This window comes from Dipodomys merriami, unplaced genomic scaffold (assembly GCF_024711535.1).
Source record: "Dipodomys merriami isolate MVZ:Mamm:240054 unplaced genomic scaffold, mDipMer1.0.p SCAF_34, whole genome shotgun sequence".
NCBI classification, from domain to species: Eukaryota; Metazoa; Chordata; class Mammalia; order Rodentia; family Heteromyidae; genus Dipodomys; species Dipodomys merriami.
This window is the reverse complement of record NW_027204937.1, coordinates 17,116,492-17,135,748: the sequence shown is the minus strand read 5'-3', so window position 1 is coordinate 17,135,748 and position 19,257 is coordinate 17,116,492. Positions and strand designations below refer to the sequence as shown.

Here is a 19,257-nt window from a genome sequence, read left to right as displayed (position 1 = left end):
GCATATTAATAAACTCTCCAGGTGATTCAGTAGGTACACTCTCAAGTCTGAGAAACTGGATTACCTTAACCACCTAAAAGGTATTTATTTACTTATTGCCTGGCTTGACATGCCAAATTCCAGCCTCTTCTTCTATAATATGTACTGTCGCACACTTGTTGAATATTTCCTATTCAGAAATTAAGTGCTTGTTCAGAGCATTGTACACTCATTGCTTAGTTGCTTATTACTCAGCCTACTCAGAACAGCATTTTCCAAAGTGTGTACTAAACCAGGAACATGTGTTTTACTGGGTACTGATAATATGTATAAAAGGGTTCTCTGGTCAAATCAGTTTGGGAATTATTGGGTTAAACAAAAAGCGAACAGTTTTCTTTATTGCAGGACTGTTCAGAGATTTGACCAAGGAATCCTTTTTTTTTTCTAGGAGTATCTCTCAGGTCTTTTGGTCGGTGGAACACACTTTAAGAAATGCCTGGTTTAGAGGAAACAGCACCACTGGCTTTGGAATCCTTGGCAAGTCACCTAACCTGAATATTAATTTTCCTAACCTTAAAGTGGAGATAATACTTGCCTTGGTGGTGGTGTGAAGAATAAATGAGAGGTATATAAAAGCATCTGGCATAAAACTTGGTATTGCCTAAGTACTCAGTTGATAGGCATTAATATTCAATAGGTTACTTTTTGTATCTTCTTGCATTTAAGTTATAGCTTATTTCACCATTCCTAGTTTCATTAGAAAGTGAAAGAGATGGTCAAATAATTTTTGTTCAGAGTGAAATTAATGATCATGTGGAAATCATTAGCAAATTTATTTTTCACTCATCTTTATTAGAGAAACATTAAGACCAGAATTATCTTCCCCCTTACAGCAACTGAATTTTCATTAAGCAAAAGCAAACCAATAAGCCAGGTGCTATTGGCTTACACCTGTATCCTAGTTACTCAGGAGGCTGAGATCTTAGGATCATGGTTTAAAGCAAGCTCAGGCAGGAAAGTCCATGAGGCTCTTTATCTCCAGTTAACCACCAAAAGCCAGAAGTGGAGCTGTGGCTCAAGTGGTACAGCAGCAGTCTTGAACAAAAAAGCTTGGGGACAGTGCCCAGGCCCTGAGTTCAAGCCCCAGGACCATGACACAACCAATAATAAGAAATTTTCACTTTAAGACTGACATGTAGCCGGGCATGGTGGCTCAAGCCATATAAATCCTATCTGCTAAAGAGACTGAGATCTGAGGTTCATGGTTTCAAGCCAGCCTGGGCAGTCCATTAAATTTTTATGTCCAATTAACCAGCAAAAAGCTGGAAATGGAGCTTGGCTCAAATGGTAGAGCCACAAGCTTTGAGCAAAAAAGCTAAAGGACAGTACTGACTTCCCATACTGACATTAAAAAAAAAAAGGCTTGACATGTTATGTGGTATGTTATCATAGTACTTTTTCTCTTTTTCTAGTCAATAAGTTGATTGCACAAGAAGGACCTTCTTTCCTGCAAATGCGAATAAAACATTTGTTGAAATCTAACTGCATACACCAGGCTACTTCTTTATCAAAATTGTGTGCAGAATCTAAAGAAATTGCACATGTCTCGTCTTTTCAGCAAGCTTATATCACATGTTTATGTTCAATGCTCCCTAGTGAAGATGCTATTAAGGAGGTAAGTAAATTTTAAGCTAACATAGTAGTCATACTTGCAATGAATTTAATAATTTGTAGAGATATTGCATTTTTTTCCATCAGAATGAAAAACAAGATTATGTTTAAGCTAGTAAAAATTACTTAATTGTACTTCTAACAGTTTTAATAAATGTAACATTGTCTTCTAAGTGGACTTGAAAAGTAAATAATTAAGAAATATAAATGATGTTTAAATGTCTGGGTGATAGTCTACTGTTAAATCTTCAAAGGTGAAAGTTTTTTCTTCTTACAGTAATTTTATTCTAATTAGGAAAACTGTTAATAGTGGCATCAAAGTATATAAACTAAGGAGAATAATGGGACTTAATTTAGTTTAATTAACATTTAGCTTTATACATTGAACTCTGAGCAGACAGTTGTTGGACTTAAGACTCCCTGAATATATTTTGAGTAACAATTAAATGGCCAAATTGGGTGCCATGGAAAATAATATTGTTGATATTTTAAGCATTGTATTATTGATCATATTAAATGCTTCCTTAAACAGTCTAAATTATGCTAGGTGCCAGTGGCTCATTCTCTGTAACCCTAGCTACCTAGGAGGCTGAGATCTGAGGATTGTGGTTTGAAACCAGCCCTAACAGCAAATTTTGTGAGATTCCTACTTCCAATTAACCACCAAGCCACAGGATTGGTGCAAATAACAAAAATCTAAATAATTATTTTTCTTAGAAAATTTGAAATAATTTTTTCATATATATATATATATATATATATATATATTTAGTTGGACATAAGAATCCTACAGACTTTTCTGCCTGGCTGGCTTTGAACCATGATCCTCAGATCTCAGCCTCCTAAGTAGCTAGGATCACAGGTGAAAACCACTGGCTCCCAGCATATTGAAAAGATTTTTTTTGGGGGGGTGTATGGTGGGGTGGCATCAGTTTTCTAGTAATTTTTTATTAATTAGGAATACTTGTTTTTATCATTTACTTTATTTTTTCACCTGCTATTTAGATTTAACTCAGATATTCTCACTTTATTTCTGTATTTAATTTTTTTCCTAAATGTAAGAATCCCAAGAATCTAGTCCTGTGCTTAAATTTTTATGATAATTTTACCTGTACATATTCTACTGTATACTTCGTTCCCTTTACTATACAAACCACACTAGATTGACTAGGATCTACTGATCTTATCACCCTTTCATTTTACATCATACCTGTCAGGTACTAATTTCTTCTTTTTTGGGGGGGGGGGTTTCCGTTCGTGGTGCCGCTGAACTCTGGGCCTGGGCACTGTCTCTCAGCTCTTCAGCTCAAGGCTAGCACTCTACCACTTGAGCCATAGCGCCACTTCCGGCTTTTTTTTCTTTTTGCTTATGTGGTGCTGGGGAATTGAACCCAGGGCCTCAGGCATGCAAGGCAAGCGCTCTACCACTGAGCCACCTTCCCAGCCCTAATTTCTCTTTTTTATTCTGCTTTTCTGTAAGTAGTTAGGATTGCTTCATGGTCTATACTTTTGTCCTTTGTTAGTTTCTCCTTTATTCATACCTGCTTGATTACTATAAATCACAACTTTTTTTTTTCTGGCTACAGGTTTATTTTTATTTATTTATTTATTGGGGAGGTCTGGTCATGGGGCCTGAACTCTGGGCCTGGGCACTGTCCCTCACCTCTTCAGCTCAAGGCTAGCGCTCTACCACTTGAGCCACAGCGCCACTTCCAGCTTTTTTTTTTTTCCTTTTTGCTTATGTGGTGCTGAGGAATCGAACCCAGGGCCTTATGCATGCAAGGCAAGCACTCTACCACTGAGCCACCTTCCCAGCCCCTGGCTACAAGTTTATTCAACACAAAACAATCCTCTCCATCTTTACTGGGGTGGCTGACCACGTCCCCGACCAAATCCACCTCTAAACGGGAATTCACTTGCTGATCCAGCCCCAGCCTTGGCTTTCTTGTCAGCACCAGGGGGCACAGCACTCTGTGTCTCTGTCAGGTTCACCTCTTGTGAGTCTTGCAGGCCGCTCGCCCTCTAGGCCTTTTGGCTGAGGCCTTCCAGTCTCAGGTTGGCTGCGGTGCAAGGTAGCAGGCACAATCTGAGGAGGCAGGTGGAGGTAATCACAGAGATACTGGATACCCTCGTTGGATAGGTACCAATAAAAATGCCTCCAGGCAGGCTGGGCGCTGGTGGCTCACGCCTGTAATCCTAGCTACTCAGGAGGCTGAGATCTGAGGATCGAGGTTCAAAGCCAGCCTGGGCAGGAGAGACCGTGAGACTCCTATCTCCAATAAACCACCAGAAAACCGGAAGTGGCGCTGTAGCTCAAGTGGTAGAGCCCTCGCCTTGAGCTGAAGAGCTGAGGGACAGTGCCCAGGCCCAGAGTTCAAGCCCCACGGCCGACAAAAAAAAAAAAATGCCTCCAGGCAAACTGTTCCTTCATGTAGCCCTAAGACTTGAGAGACTTCATGGCTTTCATGAGGTGAAGGTTGGGCACACTCTTGTCTGCCAGTTCTGGGTGCCTCCTCCTTAAAAAGGAGTAATAAGTGGCAATCCGGTTTTTCTTGGGCATCAACATCACAGCAGCTTCAGGGTCTGAGGCCGAGACTGGAAAGGAAAGGCTAAATCACAACTTTTTTTTTTTTTTTTTTGGTCTGGTCGTGGGGCCTGAACTCTGGGCCTGGGCGCTGTCCCTCAGCTCAAGGCTAGCATGCTACCACTTGAGCCATAGCACCACTTTCGGCTTTTTTTTCCTGCTTAGGTGGTGCTGAGGAATCGAACCCAGGACTTCATGCATGCAAGGCAAGAGCTCTATCACTGAGCCAACTTCTCAGCCCAATCACAACTTTTTATATTGATTTGTGTGCACAGGGCCAATTAAATGGAGAAAACTTCCAACTAATTTCACTTTAAGTAAATCAGTTATATTTCTTTATTCCATCCACTTTCCCATCCTTTCAGATTACTGTTTCTTGGCTTTGTCCCTTATCTTCAAGCTTATATTTTACTGTTTTCTGCCCCATCTAGCAATTCTCTATTGATGAACTTGTCTTTTATTTTTCTGTGGAAAGTGAAGGATTTGCAAGAGAAAAAGTTTCTTCTGTAACATCTGTTTACTTCTGTATCCACGTATACATAATTCCTCATTTGTTAAGGAAGAAATTCCTTATCCGATTTTACTGGCTATTGCATTGATTACCAGTAATGCTGCAACAGTTAAAAAATGATACTGAGGTTTGAACTCAGGACCTCCCATATACTAAGCATGTGTTCTGTGACTTGAGCCACACCTTCATTCCATTAGTTTTCAGATAGGGTCTTGAAATAATGCCTGGCTTTACCATAGATGGTGATCCTCTCAAGTAGCTGGAATCAGAGGTATGTGACTCCATCACCTGGCTTATTGGTTGAGATTGGGTCTCAATAATTACCTTCTACCCTAGCTATCCCTTGAACTGTTATATTCATGATCTTTACCCTCTCTAGTAGTGGGATTGCAAGTGTGAGCCACTATACTACCTGCAGTTATCCTTTTCTCTATCATATTATCAGTTTTTCTTTCATCAGCATTTTTTCCCCCCTGTTTATGTGGTACTGAGGAATCAAACCCAGGCTTCATGCTTGTTAGGCAAGCACTCTACCACTAAGCCACCTTCCTAGCCCTCTTTCATCAGCATTTTATTTTATTTTTTTTGGCCTGGTCATGGGCCTGAACTCAGCCTGGGCGCTGTCCCTCAGCTCTTCAGCTCAAGGCTAGCGCTCTACCACTTGAGCCACAGCACCACTTCTGGCTTTTTTTCTTTTTGCTTATGTGGTGCTGTGGAATCGAACCCAGGGCCTCATGCATGCAAGGCAAGCACTCTACCACTGAGCTACCTTCCCAGCCCCTTCATCAGCATTTTTATTAACTTATTTTGTTGTTGTTGTCAGTTGTGGGGCCTGAACTCTGGGCCTGGGCACTTGTCCCAGCTCTTCAGCTGTAGACCAGCACTCTGCCACGTGAGCCTCAGCCTTCTGGCTTTTTCTGCTTATGTGGTGCTGAGAACCCAGGGCCTCATGCATGCAAGGCAAGCACTCTACCTCTGAGCCACCTTCCCAACTCCTTTTATTAACTTCTTAAATTTTGAAAAAATAAATCTTGAGAGCCTACTTCCCCTCCTAGCCACTGCCCAATTTCTCCCTTGGCCTTCTAAGCATTATTTCTTGAACTGCTGTTGAACATTTTTCTGTCTTTAAGGCATTCTAAAAGAAAATTTTCCTCTGCCAGTTCATCATATCATTAAATCTGATGTTGACTTTTTAGATTATGTCTTAACATAACTTTTCAACTTTGTCTCTTTAACAGTTTTTTACTTGGGTAGCACAGTATCCTGACTTTCTAACTACTTTGACTACTTGCTCTAGTACCCAGTGAGTCTGTCATTGATCAACCTTTCTCTTTACCTACACTTCCTTGATTATCTAGTATCCAGGCTGAATACAAAGTGTTTCTCTCCAGCAACGGTCTTAAATTTGTTGATCTGAAGATTTTTCACAAGTTATATTTGTTTCTGGTCATTCAGAAATGATGAGCTTGGCTGTAGAGTTCTGAAACTCCCTTTTGGCTGGCTGATTACTTAATTGGATTAATTGGGGACTGAAGGTTATGTTTTAGTCACAATATGTAAGCTTAAATCCTTTCATTGACAGCTACTAGCCATCCAACCTTGCACAAGTAGCTGCTTTTTCTTCATCTGTAAAGTTGCCAAAACAATAGTAACTATATTACCAAATGGCTAGATAGTTCAAAAGAGATACAAGACCAAAAGCCCTAACACAGTTCCTAGCATATATCATGGACACTATATAGATTCTGTAACTAAAGAGACACACTCAAGAAGACTGATCAGAGGTAAAATACAGATTTAGATAGAGAAGCTTTGCATGGTGTACACAGAGATAATTAGCCTTTTATAACGTCATTTTCATAAAAAAAAAACATAAGGCATTAATGATAAACCTGTGTCTATTTGCCGTGTCAGGTAGAGTAAGCAGATAGACTACTGATCCCTAGTAGCGGCTGTAATATTTTGTGTTTGGGAAACTTAGATTAAGATGTGTAATAGTCTCAGTATCTGAGACATAACAAAAGAAGTAGCTACACCCTGGATTTTATTCCTCCCCATTAATCTCTCAATTTTTGTTTATTTAAAACCTGTTTTGTTTCCAACATTGTAGTAGGCATTGGCAACTACAGAAGTGTATGTGGCTAGTTTTGGGGGAAGGGGTTTGGTCAGAAACAGTTATAGGAAGAATTCAGTTCCTGGCTACCACATAAACACAAAATAAAAATTAAAGAAGAAAGAAAGGCTTAAGGTTAATTGTTGGTTAGCAAAAGTATAGATATCAATGTATTCTTTGCAGGAGCTCACTAGAGAATCTTCCTTGGGTCAGAATGTGTATTTTGATCCTGTAAGAAGTAAGATGTGTTGGGTGGGGAGAAAGAGGACCTCAAATTTTATTTATTTTGGTCAGTTATGGGGCTTGAACTCAGAGCTGTGGTGCTCTCCCTGAGCTTTTTTGTGCTTAAGACTGGTGCTCTACCACTTGAGCCACGGCACCATTTCCGATTTTCCGATGGTTAATTGCACACATTTTTAAAGAGTGTGTATATATGGTAATTAATTTCTTATCCAGTGATGCTTTCTCTTGCAATTGACAACTTTGGGATAATATTAGTCACTAGATGTTCATCAGTTGGAGCTTTAAAGCAGCTATTTTAAGGTATCCTAGTTACATATTTGGCATTTGCTTCTGCTCTCTTCTCAAGAAGAGTTAAATTATCTTTAGGAGCAGCTGGGAATAAAAGTTCTTTGTATGTTGGCTCCTGTGGGTATCCCAGTAATGGGTGTTTGTAATGAGAAACCTCTGCTGGGGACAGTTTTGCCAAACACATACAATCGAGATTAATTGACTGAGTCATGTGAAAGCCAGGATTCAGAATCATAAAAAGGCCTGTCAAGCTGGGCACCAGTGGCTCACAACTGTAATCCTAGCTACTCCAGAGGCTGAGATCTGAGGATCTTGGTTCAAAGCCAGCTCTGGCAGCAAAGTCAGTGACACTTTTATCGCCAATAAACCACTCAGAAAACCTGAAGTGGTGCTGTGGTTCAAGTGATAGAATGCTAGCCTTGAGCTGAAGAGCTGAGGGACAGCTCCCAGGCCCAGAGTTCAAATCCCATTTCCGACAAAAAAAAAAAAAGGCCTGTCAGAAATCAGGTACATCTAGAAAGCAGAAGAATATCTTATAGTCCTGGGGTTCTAGATTGTAGTATTTTATTTATATGGAATTTTGAGAAATGATATTGCTATTAATTTTACATGTGATTTTATTAAAAGTTACAATGGTCAAGTGAATGATTCTGGTTTTCTTCACTAAAGCAAGAAATCTTTGCAAAGATTAAATTTTCAACATATAAAACAAAGAATAAGAGCCAAGCTCCCAGGGGCTCACGCCTATAATCCTACTCAGGAAACTCAGATCTGAGGATCACGGTTTGAAGCCAGCCTGGGCAGGAAAGTCTGTGAGATCCTTATCTCCACTAAATTACCAGAAATGTCAGAAGTAGAGCTGTGGCTCTAGTGGTAGAGCACTAGCCCTGAGCAAAAGGAGCTCCAGGACAGCACCCAAGCCCAGAGGTGAAGCCATAGATAGATAGATAGATAGATAGATAGATAGATAGATAGATAGATAGATAGATAGATAGATAGATAGATAGATAGATAGATAGATAGATAGAGATAGATAGATAGATAGATAGATAGATAGATAGATAGAGATAGATAGATAGAGATAGATAGATAGATAGATAGATAGAGATAGATAGATAGATAGATAGAGATAGATAGATAGAGATAGATAGATAGATAGATAGATAGATAGATAGATGGATAGATGGATAGATGGATAGATAGAATAAAAAAATTACCAAGATTGAAACCTAAACCAGAAATGGTTACAATATCAGTGAATTTAAAATTACAGTCTTTAATACTTGCATTTCACTTCATCCTACAATTATTGGGGGGAGGGATGAGATTGTAAAGAAATTGAGGATTAACCTTTTTAAGTATTTTAACATCTAGAGCGTTTATTTATTTTTTTTTGCAGTTGTTTAATACAGGGTTTCAGCTCTATAGTCCCAGTTGTAGTTGAATTCACCATCCATCCTATGTGTGTGCATTCTCTCTTGTGTGCGAAGATTATAGGCAATGGGCTAGGCTTACCACACTCAGCTCAGAGGTGTTTTTTGTTGTTGTTGTTTTGTTTTGTTTTGTCTTGGTTAGTAGTGGGGAATTTGAACTCAGGACCTGGATACTGCCCCTGCAAGGATAGCAACTATATCATTTTTTTTTTTTTTTTTGGGTCCGGTCATGGGGCCTGAACTCTGGGCCTGGGCACTGTCCCTTAACTCTTCAGCTCAAGGCTAGCGCTCTACCACTTGAGCCACAGCGCCACTTCCGGCTTTTTTTTTTTCTTTTTGCTTATGTGGTGCTGAGGAATCGAACCCATGGCCTCATGCATGCAAGGCAAGCTGCTCTACCACTGAGCCACCTTCCCAGCCCGCAACTATATCATTTTGAGCCACAACACCACTTCCAGTTTTCTGGTGGTTAATTGGAGATCAGAGTCACAGACTTTCCTGCCTGGGCTGGCGTTGAACTACAGTCCTCAGATCTCAGCCTTCTGAGTAGCTTGGATTATAGGTGTGAGCCTTTGGTACCCAGCTCAGAGTTCTTTAAACAGCGTGGTAGGACTTCTTTCTAGGGTTTAGTATGCATCTGAATTTCACTTCTAAGTCTCACTTTCATGGGTTATGTCTGTATTTTGGTGGATATGTGGTTTCACTGGGGTGGGGCAGAGGGATCATTATGAAATAACACATTATTTTGAAAAATCTAGTAGGACATTTTAGTTTCTCTCAGATAACAGTTTAAAGAAAAACATCAGTGACTTCCTTTTATTTTTTCAGTTGGTTAATTTTGGTTTTTGAGATGATGGTTCCTGACTATTGCCTTGACATTATTTAATATTAAAAAAAAAAGAGCACCTGGGAATTTTTATTCCAAATCATCCTAATTTTTTTCAAATATTTTAATGTAAAAAAAATAATCCTCACCCTTGCTTATACCTATGTTCAACATTTGAAAACTATCTTTGCCATTTGCTTTACTTAGCTTTTTTTCCTGAACTATTTAAAAATTGAAGACATCATGGCACTTTATCTTGTATATACTCTCAGTTTCAAAACTAAAAAAGGAAGCCTTTTATATTTTTACCAGTCTTACCTGGGCCAAGTATATACAAAAGTTGCAAACTTTTTCTTTTTTTTTTTTGGAATGGAATTTAATTCAAGACAAAAAAATAAATATGAGGGCTGGGAAGATGGCTCAGTGGTAGAGCGCTTGCCTTGCATGCATGAGGCCCTGGGTTCGATTCCTCAGCACCACATAAGCAGAAAAAATTTTTAAAAAGCCGGAAGTGGCGCTGTGGCTCAAGTGGTAGAGTGCTAGCCTTGAGCTGAAGAGCTGAGGGACAGCGCCCAGGCCCAGAGTTCAGGCCCCATGACCAGACCAAATAAATAAATAAATAAATAAATATGAGCCAGGCACTGGTAGCTTACACTTGTAATCCTAGCTACTCAGGAGGCTGAGATCTGAGGATCACAGTTCAAAGCCAGCCCAGGCAGGAAAGACTATGAGACTCTTATCTTCAATTAATCACAGAAAAAGGAAGAAGTAGTGGTGTGGCTCAAGTGTTAGAGAGCTAGTATTGACCCAAAGGCGCTCCGGGACAGCACCTAGGCCCAGAGTTCCAGGCCCAGGACTGGCCAAAAAAAAAAAAAATTAAAAATACACACACTTAAAAGATCCTCCCAGGGTCTGGGAATGTGGCTTAGTGGTAGAGTGCTTGCCTAGCATGTATCAAGCCCTGGGTTCAATTCCTCAGTACCACATACCAGAAAAAGCCAGAAGTAGCGCTGTGGCCAAGTGGTAGAGCGTTAGCCTTGAGCCAAAAGAAGCTCAGGGAAAGTACCCAGACCCTGAGTTCAAGTCCCAGGACTGGCCAAAAAAAAAAAAAAGATCCTTACAGATCTGTACTGCAATACTAGTTCATATAGGTATACACACACACACACACACACACACACACACACACTGATCTGTACTGCAATACTAGTTCATATAGGTACACACACACACACACACACACACACACACACACACACACACACACACACACACACACACACACACACACACACACACACACACACACACACACACACACACACACACACACACACACACACACACACACACACACACACACACACATTTTGACTCCATATGTAGTCCAGAGTAGCCTCAAACTTGAATGCTGGGATTGGGATCATGGGCATTCACCATCAACACACACACACACATGCGCACACACACACACACACATTTTGACTCCATATGTAGTCCAGAGTAGCCTCAAACTTGAATGCTGGGATTGGGATCATGGGCATTCATCATCATGCGTGGCTGGGAGTAAGTTGGGGGGGGGGACTTATGCCCTAAAGATTATAAAATGCTGCTAAAAGAAATTAGAGATCTAAATAAATGAAGCTGGAAGCTAGAAGTGAAGCTCACTCAGCTCACTTGCCTGCCCTATTTTGTCATCAGCAGTAGAAAAAATAAATATAAACAATAAAAACTAGGAAAGGGTTAGAGTATTCCATTTTCATGAACCAGAAGACTTAATTTGTTTAGATGGTAATACTGTATAGATTGATCTGTAATCCTATCCCTAGCAAATGTCTACCTTCCTTTTTTGCAGAAATTGATATATTAATCTTGTAGAATATATGTACTTTCTTAACAGCTATAAAACGGAAGCACTAGTGCTAGGAGTCATATTTAGGAACAGAAGATTTTTCAGGGTTTTTGGTATTTGGGTTTTTGTTTTTGTTTTTGTTTTGGTGCTGTTCCTAGGGCTTAGACTCAGGGCCTGGGCACTTTCCCTAAGTTTTTTTGCTCAAAGGTAGTACTCCACCACTTGAGCTACAGCTCCACTTCTGGCGTTTTGGAAGTTAATTAGGGATGAAAGTCTCATGGACTTTCTTGCCCAGACTGGCTTCAAACCACAATCTTTAGATCTCAGCCTCCTGAATAGCTAGGATTACAGGCATAAACCACTAGAACCCACGTTATTTCAGTATATTAAGTGTAAGTTCTTTTCCTAGATTCTCAGTGAAAAATTCAAAAGCTTGTCAGCAGCCTTCGTTTTATTATTTTAAAAAGTGTTTTGTAGCATTTGTTTGATTTTTTTTTTTTTTCAGTGCAAGATTTAGTGCACTCGGAGGGGGTGGAAATGGGAGGGCAGGGATAGTAAGGGGAAACAAAGGAAGAGGCAACAATGCTTGATAAGAAATGTGCTCATTACCTTGCTTGTGTAATTGTAACCCCTCTGTACAGTATTTTTTTGCGGGGGAGTCCGGTCGTGGGGCCTGAACTCTGGGCCCTGTCCCTCAGCTCTTCAGCTCAAGGCTAGCACTCTACCACTTGAGCCACAGTGCTACTTCTGGCTTTTTCTTTTTGCTTATGTGGTGCTGAGGAATCGAACCCAGGGCCTCATGAGCCACCTTCCCAGCCCCTGTACGGTATTTTCACAATAAAAAAAATTTATTTAAAAAAATTTAGTGCACCAATTAGTGTAATCATTTTATACTACTAGTGAGGTCTTAAAAGTTTTAATTTACCTGTATTTTTCCAGTTATTTATTTACTTTTTGTGTTTTTATGTAATCATGGAGCTTGAACTCAGGGCCTACCTAGCCTTTTATGCTCAAGGCCGGTACTCTATGACTTGAGTCACAACTCACCTTCTAGTCTTATGCTTGTTAATTGGAAGTAAGAGTCTTAGGGAATTTTTTCCCTGGGCTGGCTTGAACTGAAATCCTCTGATCTCCTGAGTAGTTAGGATTACAAGTATGATCCATTAGCACATAGCCCCCCCTTTTTTGGGGGGGGAGGGCATAGCCATCCTGGGGCTTGAACTCTAGGCCTAGGCACTGTCCCTGAGCTTTTGCACAAGTATAGCTACCACTTGAGCCACAGCACCATTTACGGTTTTTTCTGAGTAGTTTACTGGAGATAAGAGTCTTGTGGCCTTTCCTGCCTGGACTGGCTTTGAACCATGATCCTCAGATCTCAGTCTCCTGAGTAGCTAGGATTACAGGCATGAGCCACCAATGCCTGGCAGCCTAGCCTTTTTATAGACGTATTTATTGTTAACATGTTTTCCTTGCATCAGTTTCTATTCAGTGGGACTAGTTCATGGTAGGGTTTTTTGTGTAACCTTCCATCACAAGAACTCACTTACTTTGCATATATTTATAGCCAGTAGCATAGGCCATTCCACTAGATTTACATTCATTCTATCATGCCCCAAATACTTGGTTTTTCTTTTTCCATTTTTCCCCCCCAGAGCTGAGGACTAAACTCAGGGCCTTGCATTTACCAAGCAAGTGCTCTTCCATTGAGCTAAATCCCCAGCCCCTTCCATTTTTTTTTCTTTTGTTGATAACAGGGCTTGAATTTAAAGCTTTACTCTACTACTTGAGTCTACCTCCGGTCTGTTTGCTGGTTAATTAGAGATAAAAATTCTCAAGGATTTCCTGCCCAAGACTGGCTTCAAACCAGTATCCTCGGATCTCACACTCCTGAATAGTTAGGATTACAGGCTTGAGCCACTTGTGCCTGGCTTGCTACAAGATTACCATGTTTTTTTAGCCATGCTCAGACAGTGGTTCTTTGAACTGGTTTCCTTTGGGTCTTTACTGGGAGTTTGGGTAAACCAGGTATTTTACTATCTGTAACCAGAATAAAATTGAGAAGGAAAAGAAAGGGGGGTGGGGGAAGACAACCCTGAATCTCAGTTGCCCAGGAGGCTTAGGCAAGAGATTGCAAATTCAAAGCCTATCAGGCACTTTAGAGGAACCCTGTCTCAAACTATAATTAGAAAGGCAGTAAGGGTTTGAGATGTAGGCTCAGTTGTAGAGTACTTTTCAAGCATGTGTGAGACTCTAGGTTTAATTCTTAGTGGACTGGGGAAGTAAGGGGGGATGATACTTCATATGAAACTAACTAGGTTATTATGTTTGATTTGACTGTATTATATGGTAGCAATGTTCCTGTATAATTTTTTTAATGCATAGTGTTTATGTCTGTATTGCAAATGTAAAGGAACTTCCTTATAAATTCTTTGTTCCTTTCTTGTCTTAATAATTTTGGATATTAAATACTCATGTCATGCTATTCAGCCATTAGTCAGTACAAGAAAATTATAATTCTTGCCTTATCAGTTATGAAAGATAGAAAATGTTGTAAAGAAGTTTCACATTACATAAAGTTTACAGGAAAAGTTACCATTTTCTTTTTAACTTAGTCATCTCATTTTTGATAGATTGCAAAGGTGGACTGCAAGGAAATACTAGACATCATATGTAATCTGGAATCTGAGGGTCAGGATAACACAGCATTTGTTCTTTGTACGACTTATCTTACCCAGCAGCTCCAAACAGCAAGTGTATATTGTTCTTGGTAAGTATATTTAGTTTGTATGTACATTGTTTGTTAGTTTATAGCATAGCATTTAGGGTTTATTTGAATAAAACCTTGCTTCCAAACAAAATCATTTAAATAAAAATATTTCTTCCTAGTCAAGAAAGGGTAAATAGTTCTCCTTGATCATCCTTAAATTATTGTTGACTCCAAGGTCTCCTACCTTAAAGATAAAAATATGAGTCATTTGCCGGGCGCTGGTGGCTCACGCCTGTACTCCTAGCTACTCAGGAGGCTGAGATCTGAGGATCACGGTTCAAAGCCAGCCCGGGCAGGAGAGACCGTGAGACTCCTATCTCCAATAAACCACCAGAAAACCGGAAGTGGCGCTGTAGCTCAAGTGGTAGAGCGCTCGCCTTGAGCTGAAGAACTGAGGGACAGTGCCCAGGCCCAGAGTTCAAGCCCCACTGCCGACAAAAAAAAAAAAAAAAAAAAAAAAAGTCATTTAGGTGTTAGACTATTTTCCCTTACATTTTTTAGTATTTTCTCTTAATGACTTGTTATTAGGAAGCTCACTAATGAAAAGGATTGATTTATGTAGGTTTCTGGTTCATATTTGCAAACAAAGGAAAGCATAGCTATACAAGAAACTGAGATCTGAGGATCCAGGTCCAGACCAAAGTGGGCAGACAGATCCTTGAAACTCTTTATCTCAATTAACTATCAAAAAGCTGGAACTTGGCTAAAGTAGTAGAGTGATAGCCTAAAGTGGAAAAGGCTAATAAGCAAAAGCTTGAGGCCTTGAGTTGAAGCCCTAATACTGGCACCTAAATAATAAATAAAATTACATTATTTTGGTTTCAATTTATTCCTAAAAAATAGGAAATCTCTAAAATATAACTTATCATCAGTATTGTGATGTGGTTAAGGCTATATATTAAAGAAAGGTGCTTCCTATATGCAAGAGTATGTAAGAGGGGACTGGGAAGGTGGCTCAGTGGTAAAGTGCTTCCTTTGCATACATGAGGCCCTGAGTTCAATTCCTCAGCACCACATAAGCAGAAAAAAGCTGGAAGTGACACTGTGGCTCAAGTGGTAGAGTGCTATCCTTGAGCTGAAGAACAGGGACAGCACCCAGGCCCAGAGTTCAGACCCTATGACTGACAAAAAAAAGAATATGTAAGAGACGTACCCAGGGAGGAAGTAGTTTGAATGGGTTGGATTTGCGTAATTGTGATAAGAGAGTTCTGAGTTTTTCTAAACCTGTTTATCTCCCACTGTTTTCCTATGACTACCTAGCTTTTCATTACTGTTTTATATGTTACTGTATTTTTTTTTTTTTGTGCATGCATTTGTGGCAGTCCTGGGACTTGAAGTCAGGGCTTAGGAGCTGTCTGTGAACTTTTTTTGCTCAAGGCTAGCCTTCTGTCACTTGAGCCACAGCTCTACTACTTCTGGCTTTTTGTGGTTAATTGGAGATAAAAGTCTTAGGACTTTCCTGCCTGGGCTGGCTGAGATCCTGCCTGAGATCCTTAGATCTCAGCCTCCTGAGTAGCTAGCATTTCAGGCATGAGCCACAGGTGCCCAGATACTGTATTTCTTTTTGTTTACTATCTTATACTGAAATATTATTTGTGTGCTATAAATTATCTTGCCCAATCTTTATAATAATCATTGCACATCAGATAGGCAGTAGGGGATTATAGAGAATCATAATGATCAGAAAAATCTCTTGATTGCCCAGAGTCTCAGCTAAAGTAATAAAGCCAAGATTCAGGCCTAAGTTCTTTGCTTCCTGATTCAATGTTTCCCTTCAGTCCATTATACCATATACCTCTTAAGATGAGGAGGATAGTAGGTTAGGACTTAATATATCTTATCAATATCTTTACCAAATAAAGAGATGATATAAGTAAAATGATTTGTTAAGTATCATCAAGATCTTTGGTAACTAAATCAAGAAATCTGGAGATGAGAGATTTTACCTTTAAAACAAATATACTTAGTTCAGGATCAGACTTCAATTTTTCTTGTATTTAAATTGATTTCATTGTTACTGAAAAATAATATCTGTTATATTGAAAATTTTAATACAGATAAGTCATATATGGAATGTACTGTAGATTAGATTATAAATAATTTACAAAATACATTCATACAATTCCTTTTACATTCATACAATTCCTTTAATACAAGTTCCCTTTTATAGTGCTATAATTGTTTTTCATCACTCTGACAATTGTTAGTAAGCTTCAGGATGATGTTGTTTCCTTGTAATAGGAAATGATTAATAGAGATTTCCCTCTTGCCTTCTGAGGATCCATGAGTAAAGGAAAGAAAATTATAGTTACCTATTATTCCCAAAGGCTTTTTTTGGAGGGTGGGGGGTAGAGGGATATTAGAGGTAGAGTAGTCATTACATAAAATAATGCATTTTACCAGAGAGAGTTAATTCTAGAAATTCTGTTCAAATAAGGTGATTCTTTTGTTGTGCTGAAGGTTTTCTTACTTAGGAAAAGGACATAAGGAATATTTGTTAAAGGAAGTCTTATTTATTTTAAAACATATCCTAGAATTTATTTCTTACAGGAGAGGGAAACCTTTTTTCTGCTAAGCCATCTGGATGTTTGTAACATAATTTGATTAACATGAAAAATTATCATCATAGGCAGACGGCTATAGGCAGCTGATGAGAAGTGGGAAGACTGTGTCTGTCCTGCCCTGATTTTTCGGGCTTCATAGGCCTGAGGGCCAGACATTCTCCACCTCCGCCTGTAAGAATTATCAGTCTTAAATTTAATCACCATTGAAGATAATATTTGGAATCTAGACTATGTACTCATTACTCAGAACAATTTTTGCTTTCAGAAACTTCCATCTGAGATATCTATAAACCATAATAGGTTTTTAAAAAACTTGCTATATTCCCCCACCCCCACCCCACCATCCTATTCTGGGGCTTGCATTCAGTGCCTAGGTACTGTCTCTGAGCTTCTTTTGCTCAGGGCTAGTGCTCTGCCACTTGAGTCACAGTGCTACTTCCAGCCTTTTTTTTCTGAATAGTCTATTGGAGATAAGAATTTCTCATAGACTTTCCTGCCCAGGTTGGCTTCAAACCATGCTCCCCAGATCTCAACCTCCTGAGAAGCTAGGATTAACAGGTGTGAGCCACTAGCTCCCAGCTGCTGTATCATTCTTAAAACAAGCTAGCCCTAGTAGCTCACACCTATAATTCTGTTCTATCTGAGAGGTAGAAATCAGGACATGTATAGTTCTAGCCTAGGCATAAAGTTATAATGAGGCCTCATCTCAACTAATAAAAACTGGATGTAGAGTACACGCTTGTTATTCCAGCTAGGTGGGAAACATAAATACTGTTTGTAGTCCAGACTGGCCAGGGCATAATGAGACCCTGTTTGGAAAACTGAAAGCAAAGTTAGCTGAGGGTGTGGCTTACGTAGTAGAGTACCTACCTTTGTTCAAAGCCCAGTACCACCAAAAAAAAAAAAATATATATATATATATATATATATATATATGTGCAAATATATATATATATGTATATATATATATATATATCACTTAGCTTATTCATTAACTTCATTAGATTTTTGCTATCTGAAAAAAATCAAGTATTACAAGCATGCATACCGTGTAGCATTTAGGTATCTGGCAATAGTAATGTAATAGCCATGCAAGTAATAAAGTAACCATTTTGAATGTTGATGTATTAATTCATGTGTAATTATTGTTGCTACTGTACAAACAATTATAATTATACATTGAATTATCAATTTATTGATTTGGAAGTCTAGAAGTTTTCAGGCCTCTACAGTAAGCTTTCAGTAAGCATTTGGCTGGCCCTTGCTTTCTGTAATATCTCTAAACTTAAATTTTCGTATGTTGAACATTTGGTTTCTTTGTTGTTTAGTTTTGGTAGTACTAGGGTTTGAACTCAAGGCCTTACACCTATGCTTTTTGTTTTGTTTTGTGCCGGTACTGGGGCTTGAACTGGGGCTTTAGCTTTTTTGCTCAAGACATGAATCACAGCTTCACAGCTCTACTTCTAGCTTTTTAGTAGTTAATTTGGCAGTACAAATCTCATGAATTTTCAGCCCAGATGGCTTTGAACTGTGATCCTCAGATCTCAGATTCCAAAGTAGCTAGGATTACAGGCCTGAGCCTGCATGGACTGTGATCTTATTTATGCTTCCCACTATAGTTGGGATGACATCAGATAGGCCCAGCATCTTTTTTAACTGAGAATGGGACTTGTAAACTTTTACACAGCCTGGCCTTGGACAGCAGTCCTCTTGATCTTAGCCTCACAAGTGATTAAAACTTGGATTTCAGTGGTGAGCCACTGCACCGGCTTACATTTTATTTCTTAAGATGTATTTGCATGTCATATTCTGTCCCAACTGGAGTATGATATACCAAGATCATGTATGTTTAATTCATAGTCCTGTCACTAGCGTATGGTAAAGACCAGCATATGTATTTTATTTAATCTTCTTCTTCTTTTTTTTTTTTTTTTTGCAAGTCCTGGGGCTTGAACTCAGGGCCTAGGTACTGTCCCCAAGCTTCTTTCTGCTCAAGGCTAGTGCTCTATCACTTGAGCCACAGAGCCACTTCCAGCTTTTTCTGTTTATGTGATACCGAGGAATCAAACCTGGGGTTTCATGCATGCTAGGCAAGCATTCTACCACTGAGCCACCATCCCAGCCCTTTAATCAAATTTTATAGGAAAAAATTTGGTAAGAAAATTGTGAGAATCAATTATATTGTAGCCTTCTTTCAAGTATGCTTATTCCATTATCTTTGTTTTACTAAAATACTTAAATTCTGGATTTCACTGTGACATATTTAATTTTTATAAATTTGTTTATAATTTATTCAAGATAGCTAATGGGTTAATTTGAAGGTGTAGATTTTCTGAATTACAAATCTAATTTATAGGTCATCTGAACATTGGAAGCATGCGTACAATAGAAACGTTTTTGTTATTTTTCTTTTCTTTTCTTTTGTC

The 19,257-nt window shown here is 39.1% G+C and overlaps 1 protein-coding gene across 2 annotated transcripts in view; it reads left to right on the top strand.

Moving 5' to 3' along the window:
• LOC138803476 (zinc finger protein Rlf-like) overlaps window positions 1-19,257 on the top strand; it is a 67,043-nt gene that overhangs the window by 34,933 nt on the left and 12,853 nt on the right. Inside the window, exons 1-3 of one of the 2 annotated variants that reach the window (XM_069987557.1) lie at window positions 493-604; window positions 1,452-1,654; window positions 14,131-14,267. In XM_069987557.1, the coding sequence (XP_069843658.1) occupies window positions 598-604; window positions 1,452-1,654; window positions 14,131-14,267 (347 nt within the window). In that variant the 5' untranslated portion in view covers window positions 493-597. Of the gene's footprint in view, window positions 1-492; window positions 605-1,451; window positions 1,655-14,130; window positions 14,268-19,257 lie in introns of those variants that run through there. The other variant, XM_069987556.1, reaches the window with a different exon arrangement.